At 39.8% G+C, this 26542-nt stretch overlaps 3 protein-coding genes and 2 long non-coding RNA genes across 8 annotated transcripts; 1 reads left to right on the top strand and 4 right to left on the bottom strand.

The window, feature by feature from the left end:
* The first annotated feature begins 212 nt into the window (after positions 1–212).
* On the top strand, positions 213–3074 carry LOC146562597 (uncharacterized). Of its 2 annotated transcripts, XM_085294488.1 has the most exons (5): positions 366–494; positions 904–1062; positions 1676–1805; positions 2024–2157; positions 2230–3074. In XM_085294488.1, exons 2-5 carry the CDS (start codon positions 1060–1062, stop codon positions 3004–3006), a joined length of 1044 nt encoding a protein of 347 aa, XP_085150614.1. In that variant the 5' UTR covers positions 366–494; positions 904–1059; the 3' UTR covers positions 3007–3074. The 2 variants fall into 2 exon arrangements, with proteins under 2 accessions (XP_085150613.1, XP_085150614.1); XM_085294487.1 differs by lacking the exon at positions 904–1062 and having other exon boundaries at positions 213–494.
* An 830-nt stretch (positions 3075–3904) lies between these two features.
* On the bottom strand, positions 3905–8009 carry LOC146562596 (uncharacterized). 3 transcript variants are annotated; one of them, XM_085294496.1, is made up of 13 exons: positions 7906–8009; positions 7009–7081; positions 6739–6800; positions 6585–6644; positions 6343–6466; positions 6133–6257; positions 5453–6036; positions 4885–4975; positions 4702–4763; positions 4548–4607; positions 4359–4439; positions 4164–4264; positions 3905–4056 (listed from the first exon to the last, which is right to left on the bottom strand). In XM_085294496.1, the coding sequence occupies exons 8-13, from the start codon at positions 4971–4973 to the stop codon at positions 3967–3969; spliced, it is 483 nt and encodes a 160-aa protein (XP_085150622.1). In that variant the 5' UTR covers positions 4974–4975; positions 5453–6036; positions 6133–6257; positions 6343–6466; positions 6585–6644; positions 6739–6800; positions 7009–7081; positions 7906–8009; the 3' UTR covers positions 3905–3966. The 3 variants fall into 3 exon arrangements, with proteins under 3 accessions (XP_085150622.1, XP_085150623.1, XP_085150621.1); XM_085294497.1 differs by lacking the exon at positions 7906–8009 and having other exon boundaries at positions 5453–5572; positions 5930–6036; positions 7009–7230; XM_085294495.1 differs by lacking the exon at positions 7906–8009 and having other exon boundaries at positions 7009–7230.
* Positions 8010–9158: 1149 nt separating this feature from the next.
* On the bottom strand, positions 9159–10242 carry LOC146562595 (uncharacterized). The gene is made up of 3 exons (XR_014894739.1): positions 10227–10242; positions 9928–10019; positions 9159–9191 (listed from the first exon to the last, which is right to left on the bottom strand). It is a non-coding gene; the product is annotated as an uncharacterized LOC146562595 (long non-coding RNA).
* A 2755-nt stretch (positions 10243–12997) lies between these two features.
* LOC146562594 (uncharacterized) lies at positions 12998–17085 on the bottom strand. The gene is made up of 4 exons (XR_014894545.1): positions 13562–17085; positions 13408–13467; positions 13181–13300; positions 12998–13092 (listed from the first exon to the last, which is right to left on the bottom strand). It is a non-coding gene; the product is annotated as an uncharacterized LOC146562594 (long non-coding RNA).
* A 2441-nt stretch (positions 17086–19526) lies between these two features.
* On the bottom strand, positions 19527–20646 carry LOC146562593 (uncharacterized). Its single transcript, XM_085295366.1, has 5 exons — positions 20525–20646; positions 20371–20430; positions 20143–20262; positions 19930–20054; positions 19527–19556 (listed from the first exon to the last, which is right to left on the bottom strand). The coding sequence occupies exons 1-5, from the start codon at positions 20544–20546 to the stop codon at positions 19527–19529; spliced, it is 357 nt and encodes a 118-aa protein (XP_085151492.1). The 5' UTR covers positions 20547–20646.
* Positions 20647–26542: the final 5896 nt, after the last annotated feature.

The raw sequence follows: 26542 nt of genomic DNA, 5'->3' as shown, positions 1-26542 counted from the left end.
AAAAAAAAGACTTCTTGTGGAATTCATATTCATTTTCTTTTATATATTTTTTTCTCATTAATGCAGTTGTACTGTGTATTTTTCCAATTTGTTTTGCAGGAAAGTATTTTAAAGAAGAATTAGATAAAGTTAAAAGCGACACCAGCCAGGAAACGGCTCTTTCTAATCTGTAGCGATGACAGGAAGTACGTAAAAGTTCGCGCATGTGTAAAGCAAACCTTACCCTGCGAGTCATCGCTGAGGGTTTAAAGCATATGTTTTTGTTTCTGTTTCGTGTGCAGTCATTTGTGTTGATCTTTTTATTACTTTGATTTGCAGTGACTCTTCCCGCAGGAACATTTCTATGGGACAGCACTTAATTGAGACTTCCAGTAATGTCAGGTTGCTCGGTTATCCCTCTGACGTTACCGCAGCGGGACGGGGGCGCGAGGAGGATTCGTTTCATTCACCTGGTGGGTCTGACATCGTTCAGACTGACAGAGAGCACCAAACAGGTGAGTTAATGGTTCACAGGTAGTCCAAGAGGGTGATGTATTACCACCAGCATAATAAACACATCTCCTTACTTGCAGGACGGTCGCAGACTTTCTAATTGGATAGTGATAAGTAATGTTTAACAAATAAGTACTGTAGCTAACTAAAAACAAAAAACAGCTTAGTAAAATAAATAAATAAATAAATAAAGCTTGACTAATACTATACTGCAGTTTTACGCTCATCGGGCATTTTATTAAGTACACCTTACTAGTACTGGGTTGGGCCTACTGTTGCCTCCAGAGCCAGCTTAAATCTTTGTGGCACAGATTCAACAAGGAGCTGGGTACCTTCCTCTGAGATTTTGATCACACACAGCTCCTGCAGATTTGTCGGCTGAACATCCATGATGTGAATCTCCTGTTCCAGGACATCCTCCTGGAGTTGGACCTGGTGGCTGTGGCGGCCATGTGTGTACAGTGAACTCATTTTCGCTGCCAGTTTGAGATTATTTGAGCTTTGTGACATGCTATGTTATCCTCCTGGAAGCAGAAGATGGGTACACTGTGGTCATAAAAGCTGGACATGGTGAGCAACAATACTCAAGTAGCCTGTTGAAATTCTGTTCAGTTGGCACTAAGAGTCCCAAATTAAACTTTGCTCCACCCAAACCCGCAAAATGTAGCGTCAGTTTCTTTTCTTAGCTGACAGGAGTGACACCCAGTGTGGATTTCTTCTGCTGTAGTCCATCTGCTAAAAGCTTCAACATGTTGTCCATTCGCAGATGCTCTTCTGCATAATTTAGGTGGGATGAGTGGATGTTTGAGTGGTTCTTGCCTTCCTGTCAGCTGAAAACTCAAAAGTCTGGCCAGACTACTTTGACCTCTGGCATCAAGACATTTTCACCCAGAGAAATTCTCTGTAAAAGCATGTTTGTGTGGCTAAAGTCCCAACAACCATGTCACATTCAAAGTCACTTAAATCATGTTTTTTCTCCATTCTGATGCTCGCGTTGAACTTCAGCGGGTTGTCTTGGTCATGTCTACATGCACAAATGCACTGGGGTGCTGGCATGTCATTGGCTTATTATAGACTCACATTAATGAGCAGTTGAGCATGTATACCATTAACATGGTCAGGCAGTGTACGTTATTGTCAGGCTTTATACGGCGGTGGCTTATATTCATCCTCTCTGTTTCAGGGTTCAACGATTCCGCTCTATTTGGGAGCCGATCTCCTCTCAAAGACTGATGTGCGTACAGAAAACCATCCAAGACACCATGCCAAGTTTGCCAAGAAAGGCCTTGCAACAAAAATAACTTTTTCCTCAGGTAAAATACAGACATACCAGTGGAAGTTAAACATTAACTACACCTGTGCCTCTAAAACCACGGGGTGGGTGTAGACAATCAAATGAAATAAATATGACTAGGGGGAAATAAACATAGACAAGCTCATGCTATCGCATTGATATGCACCTTATTTTTAGGTAAAAGTCACCCACCAGGACAGACACATTGTCACACTGATCCCCCTGATTGTGTTCAAGCTTTCAGGTTTCACGGCTTGAAGGTACCCTCTGCAAATAACAGCCTGTGGTTCTACAGCATTCAGGGACTTTTTCGAGTAGCCTTTGAGTTGTACAGTAAGCAAGATCAGCTTGCTGTGCTGGAGAATTTCCAGGTAAACATCATGTATACGTGATAATTTTATTTTTCTGTCACAATGCATGTTTTAATCACATCTGTCCCCTAGGATGTCTGGAAAGCACAGATCAGTGACAGCCCTCTGGAAGTGAGTTACAGCCTCAGCGTGCAGCTGGACCCTTCAGGGTCGCTCAGCCAGCGTGACTCACAATCAAAGGGTGTAATATCACAGCCTCCTTATTTCCAGGCTGACAAGGACGTGGTAGATGTTAGTAGCATGGACACTGCTGACACATCAGCAGATCATGATTATTGTTCTCTTCCCAAGCAGAGCTTACAATCTGAGCAAAGAGAAGTAGTAATATCCACAGTGAGACAAAAATTGCACCGCTTGGATGAACAGTTCTCCTCGGAGCCTCGAAGCTGCTCAGAGCAGCTGGAGACGGTCTTGCTGCTTTTGGAGAACATTGATCGCTACATAAATGGGAGACTTGAAGAAAAAGATGCGACGGAGATTGTGCTGGCTCTGCTAAAGGCCAAAGACTGGGGCCCAGTGTATTCAAGCAGCCTGCTCACTTGTATAGGACGTTGGCTTGGCCAGCAGTTTCATGCAGCCAACAGCAGCATCAGCCAGAAGGTGGAGGGCTTTAAACTTCAGCACATTGAGCGCATCAGCGACCTGCCACCTGCTGAGGAACTAGCCACAGAGCTGTTCCCTGAAGCGATGCGGACGCTGCTGCTTCACTGGATGGGCTTAAGTGAGGACTTCAGCCTTGAAAAGAGACGCAGCGAATACCCAATCCTGCTCCTCATCCTCGAGTTTGCCAACCACAACCTCATCACTGGCGTAGCTCATGTGTTGTACTCCAGTCTTATATGCAGGTAAAAGTGTCAACATAAGACCTGTTTTTCAATGGAACAACGTTTTATATTCAAATAAAGGTTTATTTTGTGCGTGTGTGTACATTACTATACATATGACTCCTCTTAGGTTGGGTAAGGTTCAGTATTAGCAAAAACATTTGTTACACAGTACACTGAAAAAATCTCCAGATTCTCATTTCTTACTTTTGCTAGGAAAAGAGATATGGGTGGAGATTGATCAAAACACACTATCTAATATAGAAAGAACAGTGGCTGAGATCCAAACAAGCTTAAAGTCAGTATCTGGTTGTGACCACCTTTATTAGTGTTTCATTGTGTTTTTACTGTCTAGGTATGTTTTTGCTGCATTGACAGTGTGCTTGGGGTCACTGTTATGCTAAAAAAATAAAACCTCTGACCATCAGATATTTCCAGGTGGTATTGACTGGTGGATCAAAATCTGACTGTACTTTTCTGGGTTCACAGTTCAATCAGTTTTGATTAAATCTCTGGCACCACTGGCTGAAATGCAGCTCTATGACAGAGCCTCCACCATGTTTTACACACAGTAGCAGAAGATACAGTTGTACCTCTCTTCTGAACTTGTCTGTATATCGTGACGATGATTTGAACCAAAAATGTAAAATATGGATTCATCTCTCCATCAGACCCGTTGTCACTGATTTTCAGGTACTGTTTATCTGCTGTGGGCTAGTTTTTGGGTTTTTAGGTCCTCCACTTGTCCAGTTTCTTCTGATTTATTTTATTGATACAATGCACACTATCCTGAGATATGCCAGGTTCATGGCTAAAGGTTCTTTGGGAATCACCTTGGTGGTGTAAACATTATTTTTGAAACACGTTATGATCCAACCATATCACATAAAAGGAAATGCTGCGACGTGTTCTAAAACTTTTTTAAGACACAAAATTTATTTATTTGAAACACATTAAAAAGTACAAAAGAACATTTGAAACACATTTACTCCTCCCCACTCATCTCTGTGCAGGACAATTTACAGGAATTGTCCTGCAGGGGCCAGCAGTTCCCTGGAGGCCCAGGTAAATATTCCTGAGGAAAGAAAATTAATTATTACGCTGCCCAGAGTTCATAAATGTAAACTTTTTCTCCATGTTATATCACTTTAAATCTTGCTGTGCAAACTATGTCATTCTTACTTGGATTACTCTTCTACTGGCCCTGGAGGGGTCCACCCACTGCATACATTTGCGCACAGAGTTCTCTGTCCATGAGGAAACCCCGCTTTGGATCATGGCTCCTGAATTCACACAAATCACAGACAAATTATTTGTTTTCTTTGTGTACATTCATGTATAAATGATGATGAGACAGATGAAGATGGCGATCTTTACCTTGAGATTCAAAAATTGGCTGAGTGTCTGCTGTTTCTGCTTCTTTCTTGCTGTTTATGGAAATTGTGCAGCTCACAATTCCTAAGAGACACGAAGTAGAGAGGTTAGGGGTGGATGTGGGGACAAATGGTCCAGGTTTTACTTGTGTGTTAGGAAGGATTGTCTGACAGAAAGTTCTGACTCACTCACCAAAAGTCAGAAGGGGCAGCATCAAGAAAGTGATGATGTGCTTTAAAAGTCTTGTTTTGTCTGCAAAGAGAGAACCACAGGGGAGTTTACAGTCTGATAACAGAATCTTCTTCTCTCATTCTAAATGATGTTAAAATCGAGTAGTGGTCCTTACTTTGCTGTATGCGAGGGTTCATAAAGGGACCTCGTCTCCTATGTTTTCTCCGACGGAAGACCCTAAAAGATGACACACAAGTTTAAAGACTTATTCTACAGGTGAAGATTTACACCGTCGGCACGCCTGAGGATGTTTTATCCAGAATGTAGCGTGCAGTCCCAAAAGCATCCACACACATACTTGTATGAGGTCTCTTTATATGAAATATTTGGAGCTCCGTCTTCCCTATAATAGCCTGACTCCTGCAGGCGGAGGCTTCTTCGTGCCATCACTGTAAAATGGCAGAAAGACAGAAAATGATCAGTGATTCACTCTTTAAACACAAGATGCATTCATCACTATGTAAAATCAAAACTTATTATTAAAAGCTGTTTACTTTCTCTACTTAGAATCATTCAATATATTTAACATCCTAAGACCTGGCCTCCACATATGTGCACACAACACATTTTGGGTTGTCTAGACCAAAATGCAAAATTTTGCTCTACAAGGGGCTGATATCCACTTATGAGGACATTATACTGCCATTGAGATTTAAAGTGAATGTCCTCATATGTGGATCTCATTTTTCTCAGAAACAAAAATCAGGTCGAAACAAACAAAAAAGTAATTCTTTGTTTTTACAGGCCAAATAACAAAGAGAAATTAAAAAGGCATGCCATGAAAGAGTTCAGGTCTTAGGAGGTAAAACAAATCTTTGCATCTCTGCTGCAATAAGTCTTTAAAGCAATGTGCACCAAGCTCATACCTTTAGGGATCAGGTGTTCACCTGTCTCTGGCTGATCTTTAGTGGATCAGTGTATGCTTGTCGTTTTTTCTCTCTCTCGCTGCAATCACAGGTATCTGAGTATGCTGAGTATGCTGAATGCTGCAAACACGAAGGTTTACTAATAAATTTATTTTTTTTCAAATCCAATAACATTCTGTCTGACGCAGTTGCCATGGAAGCACGTGTAAACACTGTCAGCAGAGTTGCTATAATTCGTCATTTTTTCACATCACCTGTCACCCGCAACATTTTCCCGACCGCATCTTAAAAAAATGCACAAAATAAAAAAAAACAGCTTAATAAAATAAATAAATAAAGCTTGACTAATACTATACTGCAGTTTTACACTCACCGGGCATTTTATTAAGTACACCTTACTAGTACTGGGTTGGGCCTGCTGTTGCCTCCAGAGCCAGCTTAATCTTTGTGGCACAGATTCAACAAGGAGCTGGGTACCTTCCTCTGAGATTTTGATCACACAAAGCTCCTGCAGATTTGTCGGCTGAACATCCATGATGTGAATCTCCTGTTCCAGGACATCCTCCTGGAGTTGGACCTGGTGGCTGTGGCGGCCATGTGTGTATACAGTTCATAAATGTAAACTTTTTCTCCATGTTATATCACTTTAAATCTTGCTGTGCAAACTATGTCATTCTTACTTGGATTACTCTCCTCTTGGCCCTGGTGGGGTCCACCCAGTGCATAAATTTGCACAACCACCACTTTGCAGAGTTCTCTCTAGGCAAGTATGTCCACGAGGAGACGTCGCTTAGGATCATGACTCCTGAATTCACACAAATCACAGACAAATTATTTGTGTTCTTTGTGTACATTCATGTATAAATGATGAAACAGATGAAGATCCTTACCTTGAGATTCTGAGGTGAAATTTGGCAGAGTGTCTGCCACAGGATGAACCTCTGTCATCTGTTGCCTCAGAGATGTACGTTACTAATTGTTTGCTTTTGGTGAAAATTGTGTAGCTCACAATTCCTGGGAGACACAAAGTAGAGAGGTTAGGGGTGGATGTGAGTACAAATGGGCCAGTTTTACTTGTGTGTTAGAAAGGACTGTCTGACAGTATAGAATCAGAAGGTTCTGAGTCACTCACCAAAAGTCAGAATGGGCAGCATCAAGAAAGTGATGATGTGCTTTAAAAATCTTGTTTTGTCTGCAAAGAGAGAACCACAGGTGAGTTTACAGTTTGATAACAGAATCTTCTTCTTCCATTTTAAATAATGTTAAAATTGAGTAGTGGTCCTTACTTTGCTGTGTGTGAGGGTTCATAAAGGGATCTTGTCTCCTGTATTTTCTCTGACAGAAGACCCTAAAAGATGACACACAAGTTTAAAGACTTATTCTACAGGTTAAGATTTACATTGTCGGTACCAAGCAGGGCCGTGCAGAGAGGTTTAAAGGGGCGGGTGCTTAAAGCTAAAAAGGGGCACATTGAGCCAGGCTGAATAACAACAACACACATTCATCAAGAATCTAATATGGGCAACAAGGCAAAGCAAACGTAGCCGATGTTTTACCTGATGGGTACAATGTTGCTGTTGAGGGGTTGCTGTGGATAGTGCTGGAGGGCAGGGCTGTGTTGATCTGAGACTGTAGACATTAAAAAGTCCATAGGAGAGATGGTAGCTGATTAAACAAGTGTCATGAGATAATAACTAAATGCAAAGATTGGTGACAGCGCTTAGGCTCTGCCTGTGAATCACTCTTTGCTTCTCTTCTTCCTTCCATCCCATCTTTTCATATATCACTCTCCACTTGCTGTCTATCTGAGAACAAGGCACAACTTGCTATTGCAATAAACTATAATTTAATTATCCACACCTAACAACTCTTGCACTTAATCTATAATAAAATGATGAGAGAAAAATGTTATAGCACTGCCTTTAGTAGCCTCACACAGCTCCTACTGTTTCCTCCTCATGTCCTTACCAGCCATGTCTGGACAATGTTATATCATGAGTAATAATTTAAAATAATCCATATACATAAAACACACACACGCACGCACACACAGTGACATTTTAGACCTTCTTCAGAATACTGTATATACTATGGGCATCATGGTGCTGATCCAGAATCCTTACATTATTATTTATTACTAGAGCTACAATAATAAAGCAATGAGGAGGGGGAAGTAATAAATATGAAATAATGTCATTATGATGATTCCATTTGTTTCACTATCCACCCTGTGCAGGGGCGAAGCTTATTACATTTTTAAACTGTAGAGATACAATCATTTTACTGCTGTAAAATCCAACTTTTGTCTTATTTAAAATATAAATCTAATATAATCTGCTTCTTAATGTATGTTCTTTAAAATACAGCGTGTGTTTTTTAATATATTATAATTATAATAATTATTATGTGGACATGCATATTAGATCGTTTTTGTACGCTGTACACCTACTTACTGGTTTTGTGGCATCAGTCTGTGTCTCTGAGTTAACTTGTGTTTCTCCTACAGCTCAGGACCGCAAAAAATGCGCGTGCTCTTTGTGAGCTCGTTCCCGGCTCGTAACCAGCGCGTTCTGTCGTCAAGGGCGATCATTGGTTAAATGTGATCATGTGACTGATGCAAGCCAGATCCTTTTATTTAGCAAAACTGTGATTAATAGTTAAATATTATTGTTGAGGGGCACTCAACAAAAGGGCACTTTGGGCACCCATCAGGAAAGGGGCGGGTGCTCAAGCCCCTCTAGCCCCCCCTCTGCACGTGCCTGGTACCAAGGTTATTACCGTTAACGAAATAACGAAAACTAGAAGTGAAAAAACATTATCATTAACGGAAATAAAAATAAAAAGGAGACTTTGTGAAAAAAGGAAAACTAATGAATGTTCACAAAACTAACTAAAATTAACTAAATTTATAACGAAAATAGTCTAGGGTGAAAATGAAGTTTAGTTTCCAGGTTTTTTCTTGCTGTGTCTCATTATGCCAGCAGGTGGCAAGTACGTTGCTCCAATTTGGGATTACTTTGAATATGACTGTGTTTTAGATAAAAGCAAGTGTCTTGTAGTGGAAAGAGACAAAATATGGGGGATATTTCTAAAGGGAAAAAAATCCCACAAACCTTAAAGTGCACTTGAAAAGCTTGCACCTTGAGAAGGTAAGGGAGCACGCCCAACCAGAGGCGGAGGCAGACATTTGATACACCCAGGGCTTAGCCCTAAAGGGTAGTATGCATGTGGGATGGGGGCGGGGAGTTTTGTTCAAAAAAGCAGGACTTCATATAGGTTTTAAATTAAGCAGCAAGAACAAAGTCGGGGCTAAACCCCAATTCAACCAGACCCAGAACTGATTCGGAATTAAAACAGGACTACAACAGTTCAAAATCAGGACTACTTAGGACTTAACCAAGACAGAACCAGAATCAGAACTAGATGATAGTAGCACTAAAACCTGCACTACACTTATTTTTTAATTCTACCGAAGTCCACTATTTAGATTCAGAAAGGTTCATATAATTATTTAGCCTTGCTGTGAAAACAAGCCTGCATAACTTAATAAATGTAGAATTTGAAAAATAACAAACCTAAAAAGAAACATTAGGTACGAGATACATGAGGACCTATGATACGGTGATACTTTTGGTAAACAACCATTTGACTAACATGTGTGTCTCACCTGCTCTTGTTCATCTCTGTTCTGTCCTCATTCTCCTCTCTCTCTCTCTGCTCCTCTCTCTCCCTCTTTGTTCTGACAATCAAGCCAAACACCAACATCATCAAATATACAGTTGAAACCAGATATTTATGTACTCTTCAGATAAAAACAAAAACACTTTTTTAATTGTAACATCAAATCAGACTAAATGTTTATTTTTTTAGATTGATAAATATAAAAACATATTTGTTAACTTTAAGAGTAAAGAGAGAAACTATCTGTATTTCTTAATTGCAAATGGCACCAAATTGTATTCAAACTGAGCCACACTTATGGAGCTCCACAATTCTTTTCCAGGTGTTTTGGTTGATATCTCTGGATTTTCCCATGTCAAAGAAACAGGCTCTGTGTTTTGCCTTATATGCATCCACAGCTGTGCCACCAATTTACTCACATGGACTCTACTAACCAATCAGAAGCTTCTTCAGCTCAGAATGGAATCGTCTGCAGTTTTCTTATTAATTAACAATAAACTTAGTGTATATGTACTCCTAAATTTGATGAAAGAGATAAAAAAATAGAAAGCTCTGTCTCTCTTTATTCTGACATTTAACTAATTCAAAAGATATTTCAATATTTATTTATCCAAAACAAAACAAGTTTACTCTAAACTGATGTTGTGCAGTAAAAAAATGTTCTTGTGTTTTCCATAAAGTGTATGTAAATATCTGGTTTCAACTGTCAATATACTGCTGTGCGTTGAAATTTTTGTTTTGCATAGGAATATACTGAACAACATACAAAGTACAATATATAAAATAACATCTACCTGAGTTTTTTCTTTGAAAGAAGCTCCTTATGTCCATTCTTGTATATCAGTGCATTACTGAAACCGATTTATTTAGCCGTGGAGGGTAACAACTGAAAATATGAAATAAACACACATGTAAGCTAAGACTCTCTAAAAAAACAGCAGTGTTGTTGTTCGGCTTTTCATGTTGCCATTTGTTGATTCACTTGAAGAGCAAGTAACTTAACATGGGTCAAATGATCAGTTTGATATCAATCTTTTGTGATACACCGTCATATTTACATTATTGGTACAGTACGAATGATTTGCTTTGGTACCTGCTCAAACTTCAGCTCTCCTCTGTCTGCCTGGCTGCGCTTCTCCAACAGCGCACGCGCAGGCAGCAGCTGCCCCGCCCCCTCGCTCAGTCGCTTAGTGTCTGAGCTCGGATCATACCAATATTAGGGGGGATTTACGCACAGTCGTAAATTCCCACAGTGTGCACTATGTGCTTCGAATATTGTGTGTAGTTTTTGTTTTATACAGTTGTCAGCCAGGCATCTAACTATGAAAAAATGACACTCCAAAAGACCCCGGGCTTCTGAAAAAACAACCCGGGCTTAAGCCCAGTAAGCCACCCCCCCGCTCCGCCACTGCGCCCAACCCTCATCCCCAGAAACAGAAGCTAACCCCAGGCAAGGCAGCGTGATGCATCCCGAGACAACGCCACAAAAAACATTAATGCAGTGCTTCCAGCGGCGACCCCATGGCTACTGGTTGGTCAATTCACAGGAACATCACAAGCGAGAGGAAGCATTGACGAATATGTTTATTGGGACTGGGATATCTACACAACTATGTGAGCCAATTGGCTTCAAAAGGTTTAGCAATTCGTTGGAACCAAAATTCAGAACACCCAGTGCTGCAAGAGTTAATAGCCAAGATGGATATAGCAAGCTAAGCTGTGTTTATCTACACTACCTGCTTTGCAGATGCTGTGGTAATTGTGTCTACTAAATTTTTCTTAATTACAAAGCCATATATATTTTATAGTTGTCTGGTATCAATGGCTGTTCATACACACACACACATATATATATATATATATATATATATATATATATATATAGTTTTTTTTTTTTTTTTTAAAGAACCCATAGGTGGAAATGTGGGTTGTCGGTCTTTGCGTGTTAGCTTTGCGACAGACTGGGGACCTGTCCAAAGTGTGGTAGCTGGAATAGCAACATACCCAAGGATAAGAGAATGATTGATATGATGAAACTGGGATTTTGTTGCAGGTAAGTATTTAAAAGAAGAATTAGATAAGGATGAGATAAGCAAGGAACTTTCTTTTTCTTTTTTAATAAGCTTTATTCACAAAACACAAATATAACTTAACAAAACACAATGTTGGGGGGTTTCGTAAAAGAACAAATAGATACAGTCTAGAAAAGAATCACATAATATTGAACAGGGAACATAAGTTTATAGTTTTGACAGCTTTTACATTTTGGGAATGTTGTATGGTTTTAATATAATGTTTGGTTTCATTTAAATAGCACTGAAAGGATGGTTTTGCTTTATAAAATTTAGATGTATATGAAATTTAGCCAGTAATATCATTAAATTAATTAAATAAAGTATTTTTGTATTTTGTCTATGTCTGCCATTGAAGAAATTAATTTCACCAAAACAATAACAACAATTTAAATAAAAAATAAAAAAAAATAAAAAATCTGCGTTTTCAAAAATACCCGTGTACGTGTGGACGTAGCCTTAATATAATGAATTCTATTCTTCGATATAAAGTTATAAAGAAGCCCACCAGAGTTTTTTTATTTACATCAAGAGACAAAGCAGCATAAGTTAGACGAGATAATCCCTCCGCTTTCATGAGTAAAACTCTCTCTATAATGGATAAATCCTGCTGGAGCCAAGCATTTAGCTTAAGTTGCATTTTATGCTAAATTGGAGTGAAATTAAGGGAGCACCTGGTGGATTGATTTTTATTAATGATGATACCAAGGTAAGTGACAGACTCTTTCACTGGGATGCCAGCCATAGATAGACTGGTACAATTTCTGCAAGCAGTTCACATTTGCCAGTGTTTAAGTGGAGTCCTGAAGCTAAAGAAAAGGCATTGTGTTAATGGCTATCTGCACCTGCGAAGCGTTTTTTAAAAAGAGAGTCATCAGCAAGCTGACTAATTAATATTTCTTTATCCGCAATTGTTATACTTTTCAGAGGACTGTGTTTAATATAGTCAGAGAGGAGTTGAGCACAGATTAGAAATAAGTATGGGGAGATGGGGCACCCTTGCCTGATACTGCAGTTTAAGTTAAACCTAGATGATGTACCTGCTTGTAGTTTGATGGAGCCAAAGCCTGAAAAATACCCCCAAAGCATTAGGTTCCCACCACCATGTTTGACAGTGGGGATGGTGTTCTTTGGGTTGAAGGCTTCTTTTTTTTTACGCCAAATGAAGGAAACATCATTGTGACAAAACAATTCAATTTTTGTTTCATCTGACCATAACACAGCAGACCGAAGTCTGGACCATGGCCTGAATGCTGCAAACACAAAGGTTTACTAAGAAATTTAATTTATTTTAAATCCCATAACATGGGATGACGCGGTTGCCATAGAGGCATGTGTAAACGCTGTCAGCAAAGTTGCTTTAATTCATCATTTTTTCACGTTACGTGTCAACCGCAACTGTTTCCTCCATCTAAAAGAAAGAAAAAGACAGTGACGATGTTCCCATACTGTTAGCCATAATATCCCCAATATTAGGTTAGACTACAAGCTTGGGGAAACTGGCATCGCCTCTGATTTATGCCAATTAATTTTGTTGGTTCCATCAGGCGACTGGTGTTTTGGGAGATGTCCCAGTGTCAAAGCAGTGATGGAGACTGGGTGGAACAGTGAGATGATTACAACCCCACTCTGACCTGCCAGGGGCCAGCAGTTCCCTGCAGGCACAGGCAAATATTCCTGAGGAAAGAAAATTAATTATTACGCTGCCCAGAGTTCATAAATGTAAACTTTTTCTCCATGTTATATCAATTTAAATCCTGCTGTGCAAACTATGTTATTCTTACATGGATTACTCTCCTATTGGCCATGGAGGGGTCCATCCATTGCATAAATTTGCACAACCGCCACAAAGTCTCCATGAGGAGACGTCGCTTAGGATCATGGCTCCTGAATTCACACAAATCACAGACAAATTATTTGTGTTCTTTGTGTACATTCATGTATAAATAATGATGATACAGATGAAGATCCGTACCTTGAGATTCTGAGGTGAAATTTGGAAGAGTGTCTGCCACAGGATGAACCTCTGTCATCTGTTGCCTCAGAGATGACACTTCTTGTTTGCTGTTTGTGAAAATTGTGTAGCTCACAATTCCTGGGAGACACGAAGTAGAGAGGTTAGGGGTGGATGTGAGGACAAATGGGCCAGTTTTACTTGTGTGTGAGGAAGGATTGTCTGACAGAAGGTTCTGAGTCACTCACCAAAAGTCAGAAGGGGCAGCAGTAAGAAAGCGGTGATGGTCTTTAAAAGTCTTGTTTTGTCTGCAAAGAGAGAACCACAGGAGAGTTTACAGTTTGATAACAGAATCTTCTTCTTTCATTTTAAATAATGTTAAAATTTAGTGGTGGTCCTTACTTTGCTGTGTGTGAGGGTTCATACACGGATCTCGTCTCCTGTATTTTTTCTGACGGAAGACCGTAAAAGATAACACACAATACCAGAACATGTGAAATAAAGAAGCAGGTTCTTGTTTGCACCGGTCACATGTGGGGTCAATCCCATCCTTGATTTTGCTTAGTCTAGTTTTTGACCAATGGAGACGATGAACCACTTTAAACTGAATCACCACATGCTCAAGGCAGATAGATGACGAAAAAAATCCTATTGATTATCCTATGCCAAGTCTCATCTGCAATCTGTTGGCCCAGATCTCTTCCCCATTGTTCCTCTAAGTGATTGCAATGTGGGCAGTTTGTGATTACTTAACAGCTCATAAACATCAGTAACTCACTTAGCATCTGGTTTAAGATCAAAGACTTTGTGCAAAAGAGATGGAGATGGGCAGGACGGAAAACAATCAATATTAGAAACAACAAAATACTTGAGTTGAAGACACCTAAAAAAAAAAAAAAGTGACTGAGGAATCTTAAACTTGGACACCAATTGTCCAAATGAACAGAAGATATTGTCCGCGAAAAGAGCATTCATCGAAGTTACTCTGAGCTCTGTCCATATAATAACTGCCTCGTCCATTAAGGAGGGAGGAAACATACAATGTCTATGCAGTGATGCAATAAGAGAGAGCTCAGTCCGTTTAAAGTGACTTCTGAGCTGGTACCATAACTTCAGTGAATGAATAACAAGAGGATTTGTGGTGAAGCTTGAGATAGGTCCTGCCAGGGCACACAACAAGGACAACAGGGAGCCTCGATTCACTGACTACTTTTCCAGTGTTACCCATGAAAATAAATTATCATGATCTTTTACCCAGTACAATTTGAATTTATTTATTTTTGAATTTATTTATTTAAAAGGGACAGTGCAGTTTAACATAGTTCAAGTGCAAGACATGAAACTGATGTGCCGCACATAGGTTTATAGCTACTGCTAATTTTCAATAATGCCCTTATTTTTGATGCCCAGTAATACAACAAAAGATTTGGGAGTGCTAAGCCTCCTGCGCTCTGCGATCTTTGTAATATGTCTAGGTGGCTTTTTTCCAAATAAAGGAAGAAATTTGACTATTCAAACTGTTAAAAAAAAACATTTCGTTAAAAAATTGGAAGACATTGAAAAAAATATTGAAATTTAGAAAATAAACTCACCTTGATGATATTTATTCTACCACCCAGCGAAAGAGGCAAGAACTCCCATTTTCCAAAGTCCTCTTTTAACTTAGACAATAAAGGAAGATAGTTTTATACAAGTATTTGTATCAGAAACTCACTCTTCCCAAAATTCACTTTATATCCAGAAATTGTCCCAAATTCCTTATGTATATCCAGAAGTTTGGGGAGGCTATTCGGAGGGTTGGAAATAAATAAAAGCATGTCGTCGGCATAAAGAGAGACTTGATGTTCAATACCACCTCGATGTCTTCCCTCAACATCAGCACATTGTCTCAGAGCTATAGCTAGTGGTTCAATTACGATGGCATAAAGAAGAGGAGGCAGAGGACATCGCTTTCATGTACCGCGTTGGAGCTCAAAGAAGGGGGACAAATTATTATTGGTCCAGACAGCTGCTAGAGGGGAACAATACAATACTTTTATCCAAGATACAAAATTACTCCTGAAGCCAAATTTTTTAAGCGTATGAAAAACAAAATCCCATCTCACCCGATCAAACGGCTTTTCTGTGTCAAGCGAAATTACGGTTTCCAATGTATTACCTTTAACATGGGTATAAATTATATTTAATAGACATCTAATATTAAAAAAATAAAGCCTATTTTTAAGAAAGCCCGTCTTGTCTGGTGAAATAATGGAGGACAAATACTTCTCTAAGCGACGGGCCAACACATAAGCAAGAATCTTGCTGTCCTTGTTCAACAAAGATATTGGACGATATGAACTACAATCTAAATGGTCTTTTTCCTTTTTTAGAATTAAACAGATTACTGCTTGACGCATTATTGGAGGCAAGGATTGTGAAAAGAAGGACTCTTCAAAAGTTGATTTTAACAGTGAATTCAATTGGGAAGAAAACCTTTTGTAAAAAATCAGATGGATACCCGTCGGGGCCGGGACATTTTCCAGACTGCATGCCATTTCAATTTCAAAATTAGAAATAGGTTCCTCCAGACTAACGATTGCATCTTCTCCTAGGGAGGGAATATTATGTCTTTCAAAAAAAAAAAAAACTCTTAACTAAAGGGACAAGTTTTTTTATCCAAAAGAAAATTGGGGAGCCATTCAAAGACATTAGTGAAAAAACTATTATCTTCCCAATTAGCGGTGTAGACATTTGCTAACATCAAAGCAAAACCATATAGATGCCCTACAGCTATAACAACTACAGTTCTACAGTTGTAGCTGTAAATGGTAGAGTTTTACTGATCAAGATTGCTGTCCCCCGAGCTTTAGAGTTAAATTCAGAGTGAAATATCGGACCTACCCATCCAGTCTGGATTCGGAAATGATCAGAGGTACGCAAATGCGTTTCCTGAAGAAACGTTATATCTGTTCTAAGCATACATGCCAACCCTTTTTCCGGGAGAATCACGAATTTCAGTGCCCCTCCTGAAAATCTCCTGGAGCCACCATTCTGCCGAATTCCTCCCGATTTTCCACCCCGACAACAAAATTAAAAAACCATATCCCAGATTTCATAGCGCAGCCCAGCCAATTCCAGTTTCCAACAATGGCGGCAGCTAGTTAGTTTCAATATTACTCTTTCTGGGTCCTAAAATAAACTTTTAACATATTTTCAGGTGAGAATGTAGCTGTGTAAACTTCAAATATCTGAGCCGGAGAGAGCAGCGGACTCCCAGCACATCGCTTTCAGACCCCCCGCGGTCTTTAACTACTCAGGTTAACATGATATATAAGTCACTTAAGATAACTTAAAAATGTTATTGTTTGGCTTTTTTCAGTGTTTTATTTGTTCGTGAGTAAATCAGTTTGGCTGAGATTGAAGTTAGTAGATTAGATTAAATATAACTTTATTAATCCCTCAGGAGGATTACTCTGGGTTTTCACACAGTTGAATAAACATCAAACAGAAAACTGATTAAACAGAAGTGTGAGATGGTCAAGAATTTACGGCAGCATATGGTCATATTTTGGATAGCTAGGAGCAGATGGCTGAGTTTCACTCCACCAAGAGAGCTTGTGACGTAATTCTGAAGGCTAGACCGTCCAATTTCACAGTCGCTCACTTCCAGCCTACCTGGTTTTCGGAGGATGCAGCCTGAATTTGGACATCCCTGCTGCACCACCAGGCATAAGACATGCATAATAAAAAATAAAATGTACAAAAAAATAAAAAATACGGTTAGCATTAGCGGTTAGCATTGCGGTTAGTGTTAGCACTAGCAGTTAGCTCGCTAACACGTTCATGCTATATAGCTAGCACTACTAGTATTTTCACCATTTACAACAGGGCCATAAAGTGCAAAATGAAGAGTGTGTGAAACTGCGTGAAGTCTCCCAGCCTCCTGCCCTGAAACAAACCACCTTACAAAACTTGTATACGATATTTTTCGGACTATAAGCACGCACTAAAATCCTTTCATTTTCTCAAAAATCGACAGTGCGCCTTATGTATGAATCTGGTCATGCTTACTGACCGTGGACCAAATGTATGAGGTACACGGCGCTCAGAAACCTGTCAAAAAATGTTTTAGTACGACTTTTGTACGCTACGATGTCGCGCCACTTGATGGATTGTCGGAGCATTACGGCTGCAGTAGTCAGGAGCCACGCGGAGTGATACGTACTGTGCTTCAACGTAATATTACCGTATTGTGTGTGTATAAGGACCACAAATGGAACCTGCTAAGAGACATGGTTATGAAGCAGATTTCAAACTCAGGGCTGTCAGTCACGCGGTAGAACTTGGGAACAGAGCACTTGCGAAATCTGTCTGTCTTTGTCATTATGCTCAGCTTCTTTTTAGTTTACATTTTGACTGCACAATTGTGAGCTTTTTGTTATGCACAAAAACAACATTGTTTTATTTTATTTATGGAGCATTATTATTTAATAAATGCTGATTTATTTCTGAGCAAGTTTTTCATGTACATCTACGCTGTATGTTAATAAAAGTGCTTGTGTGAGATCTGGGACACAGCTTTGACTAAGAACTCTCTTTTTGTTCTTACTTCATGGCTTTAAAAAAAAATATCGAGATATATATCGTATATCGCCATCCAGCTAAAGAACATTGAGATATGAATTTTGGGCCATATCGCCCAGCCCTACTCCAAACTCTTTATCATAACGTGGACGCTGTGATAAACAGAATCACGCATACGCAGCAATGACTGATACCACCAACCGTGCTCCCATGTAGGATACCAGGCGAAGCCTGTTCAAGCACTAATAATATGTTCTTTGACATTGCCTTCGCCGCATCCAGGAACTCTTTCTCTTCCCCGTTGTGCTTGATACGAAGTCACGCCGGGAACATAATCCCAAAACGGACACCTTCCTGTTTATGAAGAAGCTTATGAACCTCTTTTATATGCAGCCCAAGCCCGGGCTACTGAGGATGTAAAATCCAGGAATATTGCAATAGATTGTCTGTTAAACTTAAGCAGAGCTTGGGCCCTGGCACATCGTAGAATTTCCACACAATCCTGGTAATAGTGAAGCTTGGCTATGGCGGTGCACGGGTTACCACCTGAATTTCTCGGGATAGGGCTCCTGTGTGAGCGGTCGACAATAACTTCTTTATCCATACCCAGCACTTCACATAGTAGCACAGATACGGCTGTGGAGGAGCTTGAGACCGGGACCTCCGAGATCCCTATGATACGGATGTTTGCTCTTCGTATCCTGCCTTCTATGTCAACACATTTATCTTTCAAGTAAGACAGCTCCTTCTTCATACTCTCTACTGTAGATTGCAGTGTGGTCACCTCATCGGTCCACATTGACAGCCCATCCTCAACTTCTTTCACCATGGCCTTTGCTCCATCAGTTTCGACGCGCGTCGCCGGCATGTTGTCAGCGATCTCATTTCTCATTCCTTGCACATCAGCCCTAATATTGTCAAAATCTTCTTTCAATGCATTTCTGTTTTCTTCTTTTAACACTGTACTAATGTCCTCTTTAATGGATTGAAGAAGCTCCAATTTTAGAGCAGTAGTATCCACATCGCGTGTGTCGCCCTGTTGAATTTGTTCCTCAGCGTCCGTAGAGCTGGATGCTGCCCTTGGGCAGTCCTCGAACTCTCGCCTGAGATTGCACCGGGCCTAGTCACCACTCCTCCTGTGCTTTTATTTTCTTAGGTTGGATACCATTTCTTCTCAAATAAAGTTATAATACAATGTATAAGTATGTATAAGACTAACTTCCGCTGTAGCACAAAGACTTTGTAGGTAGGGTTGAAAAAAAAAACCCAACTATTTTTTAGAGACACGTGTTACTCCATTCCCGGAAGTCCAGCAACCTAATAGCCTGACTCCTGCAGGTGAAGGCTTCTTAATACCATCACTGCAAAATGGCAGAAAGACAGAAAATGATCAGTGATTGACTCTTTAAACAGGAAATGTATTCATCACTATGAAAAGTTTAAAATTTATTATTAAAAGCTGTATACTTTCTCTACTTAGAATCATTCAGCATTTAAACAAATCTTTGAATCTCTGCTGCTGCAATAAGTTTTTAAAGCAATGTGCGCCAAGCTCATAACCTTAGGTATCAGGTGTTCACTTGTCTCTGGTTGATGTTTATTCAATATCCGTGGATCAGTGTACGTTAGTCTTGTGTTTTAAGCTGCAATCACAGTAAGTATGGCCTGAATGCTGCAAACACAAAGGTTTACTAAGAAATTAAATTTATTTTAAATCCCATAACATGGGATGACGCGGTTGCCATAGAAGCATGTGTAAAAGCTGTCAGCAAAGTTGCTTTAATTCGTCATTTTTTTCACGTTACGTGTCAACCGCAACTGTTTCCTCCATCTAAAAGAAAGAAAAAGACAGTGACGATGTTCCCATACTGTTAGCCATAATATCCCCAATATTAGGTTAGACTACAAGCTTGGGGAAACTGGCATCGCCTCTGATTTATGCCAATTAATTTTGTTGGTTCCATCAGGCGACTGGTGTTTTGGGAGATGTCCCAGTGTCAAAGCAGTGATGGAGACTGGGTGGAACAGTGAGATGATTACAACCCCACTCTGACCTGCCAGGGGCCAGCAGTTCCCTGCAGGCACAGGCAAATATTCCTGAGGAAAGAAAATTAATTATCACGCTGCCCAGAGTTCATAAATGTAAACTTTTTCTCCATGTTATATCAATTTAAATCTTGCTGTGCAAACTATGTCATTCTTACTTGGATTACTCTCCTCTTGGCCCTGGTGGGGTCCACCCACTGCATAAATTTGCACAACCACCACTTTGCAGAGTTCTCTCTAGGCAAGTATGTCCACGAGGAGACGTCGATTAGGATCATGGCTCCTGAATTCACACAAATCACAGACAAATTATTTGTGTTCTTTGTGTACATTCATGTATAAATAATGTCGATACAGATGAAGATCCGTACCTTGAGATTCTGAGGTGAAATTTGGAAGAGTGTCTGCCACAGGATGAACCTCTGTCATCTGTTGCCTCAGAGACGACACTTCTTGTTTACTTTTGGTGAAAATTGTGCAGCTCACAATTCCTAAGAGACACGAAGTAGAGAGGTTAGGGGTGGATGTGAGGACAAATGGTCCAGGTTTTACTTGTGTGTTAGGAAGGATTGTCTGACAGAAAGTTCTGAGTCACTCACCAAAAGTCAGAAGGGGCAGCAGTAAGAAAGCGGTGATGGTCTTTAAAAGTCTTGTTTTGTCTGCAAAGAGAGAACCACAGGGGAGTTTACAGTTTGATAACAGAATCTTCTTCTCTCATTTTAAATAATGTTAAAATTTAGTGGTGGTCCTTACTTTGCTGTGTGTGAGGGTTCATAAAGGGATCTTGTCTCTTGTATTTTCTCCGACGGAAGACCCTAAAAGATGACACACAAGTTTAAAGACTTATTCTACAGGTGAAGATTTCCATTGTCGGCACACCTGAGAATGTTCATCCAGAATGTAGCGTCTTTAAAGCAATGTGCACCAAGCTCATACCTTTAGGGATCAGGTGTTCACTTGTCTCTGGTTGATGTTTAAATGGTAAATGGCCTGTATTTATATAGCGCTTTACTAGTCCCTAAGGACCCCAAAGCGCTTTACATATCCAGTCATCCACCCATTCACACACACATTCACACACTGGTGATGGCAAGCTACATTGTAGCCACAGCCACCCTGGGGCGCACTGACAGAGGCGAGGCTGCCGGACACTGGCGCCACCGGGCCCTCTGACCACCACCAGTAGGCAACGGGTGAAGTGTCTTGCCCAAGGACACAACAACTGAGACTGTCCAAGCCGGGGCTCAAACCGGCAACCTTCCGATTACAAGGCGAACTCCCAACTCTTGATGTTTAGTGGATCAGTGTATGTTAGTCGTTTTTTTTCCTCTCTCGCTGCGATCTAAAAAAGTATGCTGAATGCTGCAAACACAAAGGTTTACTAATAAATTCATTTTTTTTCAAATCCAATAACATTCTGTCTGACGCAGTTGCCATGGAAGCACGTGTAAACACTGTCAGCTTTAATTTGTCATTTCTTCACATCACCTGTCACCCGCAACTTTTTCACGACTGGATCTTTTAAAAAAACCCAAAAAGGCAGTGACGATGTTACACAGAACAGAAGCCGCCAAATGAATTCATAGGTGTTCACAGACATGCTGTCTGCTCAAATCCAGCTAAATGCATTTATTGGGTGACGTTTCATAATAAAGATGGAGAATGACGCAAAACATACATCCAAACCAACCCATGAGTTTCTTGAAGCAAAGAAGTGGAATATTCTTAAATGCCAAAGTCAGTCACCTGATCTTATCCCAATTGAATATAGTATTGATTTTGTTTATTAATTTTCCCACACTGTTAGCCATAATATCCTCAATATTTGGGTTCAATTCATTTCCAAGACACTTCATTCTTGGAAATGAAGAATGGCCTATATAAATACAGGCCATTTACCATTTACCATTTATTTCATTCCTTTGTCCACCCACTTAAAGTTAAAGCCCAATATTAGGTTATGACTACAAGTTTGGGAAACTGGCATCGCCTCTGATTTATGCCAATTAACTTTGTACTCCAAAAACAATGAATAATTATCAGTCACCTCTAATAGTGTTGTGATATAATTAGCAGGGTCTTGGCTTAATACCAGAACATCATCTGTGTACAGGAACAATTTGTGTTCTCTACCTTCCCCAAATACACCTTTAATCTCTGCATTTTCTCTCATTTGAATAGCTAATGGCTCTGAAAAGATGGTAAATAGAAGTGGACCTAAATTACATCCTTGACGTGTTGATCTAGAAATACTCAAAAAAGGAGAGAGTACCCCATTTGTAAATACAGCTTCTTCTGGCCTCAAATATATGGTTCTAATCCATCTGCAAAAGTTGTCGCCTAATTCAAATTTTTCCAGGGTCCTAAACAGATATCTCCACTCCACCGTATCAAGTCCTTCTGTGCATTTAAATGAGCCAGTGCAGGATTTGTGTCTATTCTTGATAAACCCTACTTGATCTTTATGAATAATTTGTGGTAGAGATGGACCGATCCGATATTACGTATCGGTATCGGTCCGATACTGACCTAAATTACTGGATCGGATATCGGAGAAAAATAAAAAATGTAATCCGATCCATTAAATATCACGAAAGCACCTCACAAAACTTGCAACACGCCATAACTCGCCTCAGAACGTCGGAGCAGTATGCATCACGTGATAGAGCGGCTGTGGCATGCGGGACCTGTCAGCAGTCTGAATAGCCTGTGGAGCTTCGCTAGCAACCCGGCATTTCATCTCCGACAAAGTTATCCCGAGAGAAGTAAAGCAAGTGTGTAAGTCCATCTCTGAATGTTTGTAAAGCATTCCTGCGTTCTTGCTGCTACTTCAATCATGAAACTGCTTAATGATCAGCTGATCGGCTTTTCTGTTCCGTGTCTCTTGTTTGCTTTTGGCCCACTTTGCACCAGAAAGAGGAAACCAGCGGCTGAACAACAGCAGCACGTTTAAGCTTGATCAGCTGTTGCTAGAATGTATTTAATATTACTTTCTACTTGAGGATCTTTTTCTACATAGCTGACGCTGGTAACTGTGCAGGGGCGGATCTAGCAAAGTTTAGCCAGGGGGCCGATAGGGCATTAACAGAGAAAAGGGGGCACAAAGACATACTTTTCTTTCTTATTCTAATTTAAAATGTCTAGCTTTTAATAAATAATTATTTGACACCCAAAGTTTTAATTTGATGTAAAATGAATAGAAGTCAATTACTGTATATAGTAACTATTAAGTCTAATATATATACCCTAGTAAGCTATAGTACTTTTTCCTTTGGGAAGGTACCATCTGTGCAGTCTGCAATTTTGTTGAAGAAAGATGTTGAATCTATTTAATATTTCTTGAAAAATAATTGATTTCGGTGCTTTTTTTTTCCACACTGCATCAAATTAAGGTTGATTACGTCGATTAAGCATCATGAGGTGGAGTGTGAGGGGTGGTTCCCTATTTTTTTATTTATTTATTTTTGTTGTTGCTGGGAGTTGGAACCCTATTAGTTAGGTTGCTTAATATTTATGCTAAGTACTCTTTAAAATACCAGAATAGGGAGGATGGTGTAGGTTTAAGTTTATTAGATTGATCAGTATTGCTGAAGTATGAAATATTTTTTTTTGCATACAGGTATAACAGAATAGCTTTAGTGTAGTTGTTGTTTTAAACTTGAGTATGAACTTATACAAAATGCAGCAAGATATTTAAAAAACAATTTTGTTGATTAAAAAACACTGTATCGGATTCATATCGGTATCGGCAGATATCCAAATTTATGATATCGGTATCGGACATAAAAAAGTGGTATCGTGCCATCTCTAATTTGTGGTAGTACAACCTCCAGCCTCATTGTTAATACTTTGGATAGAATTTTGTAATCCACATTTATCAGTCTGTAATTGCCTGGATCCGTTAAATCTTTGTCGCCTTTGGAATTACTGATATTACGGTCAGGGAGCCGTCCATATTCAAAGGCTTCATGTAATACTTAATTAAAAATGGACGTAGCAAATCTCTAAATTTGTGATAAAACTCTGCTGGGAGGCCATCTATTCCTGGTGACTTTCCAGCTTTCATTGCACAGATCCTTCCTTTACTTTGCCTCTGTTAGGGGAGTTTGCAATTTGTCAGAATTGGAATATTCTTAAATGCCTAAGTCAGTCACCTGATCTTATCCCAGTTGAGCATACATTTCACTTGTTGAAGACAAACTTTGAACAGAAAGGCCCACAAACAAACAGCAACTGAAAGCCACTGCAGTAAAGGCCTGACAGGGCATTAAAAAGGAGGAAGCCCAGCATCTGGTGATGTCCATGAGTTCAAGAACTAGGCTGTCATTGTAAGTAAAGGGTTTTTTAATCAAGTATTAGAAATTGACATTTTATTTTGAGTTATTTAATTTTTGTCAATTACTTTGAATCCCCTGAAATTAAGGAATTGTGTTAAAAATGCTTTAGCTCCTCACATTTTTATGCAATCTTTTGCAATCTTTCAGTCACTTTAATTTTAAAACTGTGTAATTTTAAAACTGTGTATATACTATATATTTTGTGTATTTATTATGTCACTCTTATTGCCTGTTTATGCCCTGTCCTTATCTTCAACGTCATGCTGCTCTGTTGTATCTTAATTGCCCCCTGGGGATAAATAGTCTTTCTGATTTTCCATTCAACCCACTGAATTAAAGCTGAAAATCTGCACTTTAATTGCATCTGAGTTGTTTCATTAACAACTCAGCTTTGTCTCAGTCTTGCACTTTGGGTCCTCACTCTGCTTGCCACACATAGTTTATTATGACAGAACATTGCAAACAGTAACCTGGACCCAGCCGACTTGGTGAGGGCTCAGCAGTGTTTGAATGGTTCTTTTCTAAAAGAAAAGAAGAGGTGGGAGGCTTTAAGCGCCCCAGATAAATAATTCCTATATTATGGGATTTGCTTGTGTATTTGAGGACGTTGAAGATGCCAAACGCCTGCAGCAGCGTAGGTTCCCCTTCCCCATCATCTGGTAATGAGAGTGGGCAGTCTCTTCTTCACACCAGCTGCTCACTTGCCGGTCTTATCATGTCTGCTCTCCTCTACTACTGCCAACTGTATCCTGCTCTAAGCAAAAGGTTCTCTCAGCGGGAGAAGACTGGGTGTAAGGCTAAGTTCTGCAGCTTCACCCTGGTACAGTCTATCCTCTTGGTCCTGGGAATTCCAGAGTCTGCGCTAGACAGCCCCTCCGGCTCGATGATTTCCAGCACTCCTGCCTCAGCCACGGCAGACTGCTCGTTGGATTATCTGCTCCCCTGCTCATCGAAGGTTCCTATCCAGTGTTTGTCAAAGAGTCACTGCTTCAGCACTCCAGTCCCCCTTTTCCCAAAGGAAGCAACAATAAACTTTCTTGTTGTGTTCCAGACTCAGCAGATAATTAAATTTCCTGTTTTGTTTTAGAGTTGTTAAAAACAAATCCTTTTTGTTATGTTTCTGAGACAAGAACTGTGTTTTCTGTTCCTGAGTCGGCATTCCCTGGCTTGGCCTGTATATTTCTGACAGTTCAATCAAGAACTCTGTACCATGCTTCTGAGCTTGACAATTTAAGAGTTGTCGCAGTCTGTACGTTTTAAAAACTGTTACATCACCCCCGGAGACTCAGTGTTGTTTGTGTTTGTGTCTCCAAAGAGTGTTGCATCACCTGTTGCCAACCCAGAGTCTACTCTCCCACCTGCTCCAGTTAAGGGTTTTCAGGGAATAATGTTAAATGTTGAGTTTACATGACATATCATCCAGTCTGTGATTAAAGTGCTGGTTGGGTTGTCTTACATTTTGAGAAAAGCCAGTTGATTGTAATCATAGATTTAAAAAAAAGAAAAGACAGAAAGAAAAGCTTTGTTGAGGCTGTAATTATATGGTAATTATAATTATTTCACCTGAAGGGCCAGGTGTAAGGGCCAGGTGGATGATAACAACAAAACTTGCTTTTGAGTTTTCCAACTAGGGCGGACCAGTCTAAGAGTGAGGCTTTCAAAAAAAATGAAACTCAGTGTCTATGGTTGATTAATAAACAGGAGTGGAAGCTACTCCTGCTCAGCTTGTTTTTTATTAAGAAATAAAGAGTAAGTATGATTTGGGGTTTTTGATTTATTAAAGCATAGTCACCCTGTTGTAACCAAGTTTCTGTAAGGCAAAATAAATCACTACACTACTTACTAGCAGGGACTGAGAAGAGAGAGGCCTAATAGCATATATTTTCATTGCTATACAGATGATACCCAGCTCTACTGACATATACATACATATATATCAATGAAGCCAGATAGCACACCAACTAGCTAAACTGCAGGAATGTCTTAAAGACATAAAGACCTGGATGACTAAACTCTCTGAAGAGCCTTCAGTTGATCCAAAATGCTGCAGCAAGAGTACTGACAGGAACTAGAAAAGAGCATATTTCTATATTGCACTCTCCTTTCTCTGTTTAATCCGTAATCAAATTTAAAATCCTGTTCCTCACATACAAGGTGTTGAATAATCATTCCCCATCTTAATGACCCTATTGTACTGTATCACCGCTGACAAGCTCTTCATTCTCAGACTGCTTCTTTACTTGTGGTTCATAGAGCATTTAAAAGTAGAATGGGAGGCACAGCCTTCTTCAGCTTTCAGGCCCCTCTTCTGTAGAACCAGCTCTCAGTTTGGATTCAGGACACAGACGCCGTCTCTGCTGTTAAGATTACACTTAAACTTTGATAAAGTGTATGGTTAGGGCTGGATGAGGTGACGCTGAATCCCCCCATAATT

The sequence above is a fragment of the Mchenga conophoros genome, linkage group LG12, assembly GCF_057382185.1.
Source record: "Mchenga conophoros isolate Kocher_MC1m ecotype Shallow Benthic linkage group LG12, M_conophoros_male_GT1.1, whole genome shotgun sequence".
NCBI lineage: Eukaryota > Metazoa > Chordata > Actinopteri > Cichliformes > Cichlidae > Mchenga > Mchenga conophoros.
The sequence above is the reverse complement of the archived record's forward strand: the minus strand, read 5'-3'. Positions and strand labels throughout refer to the sequence as shown.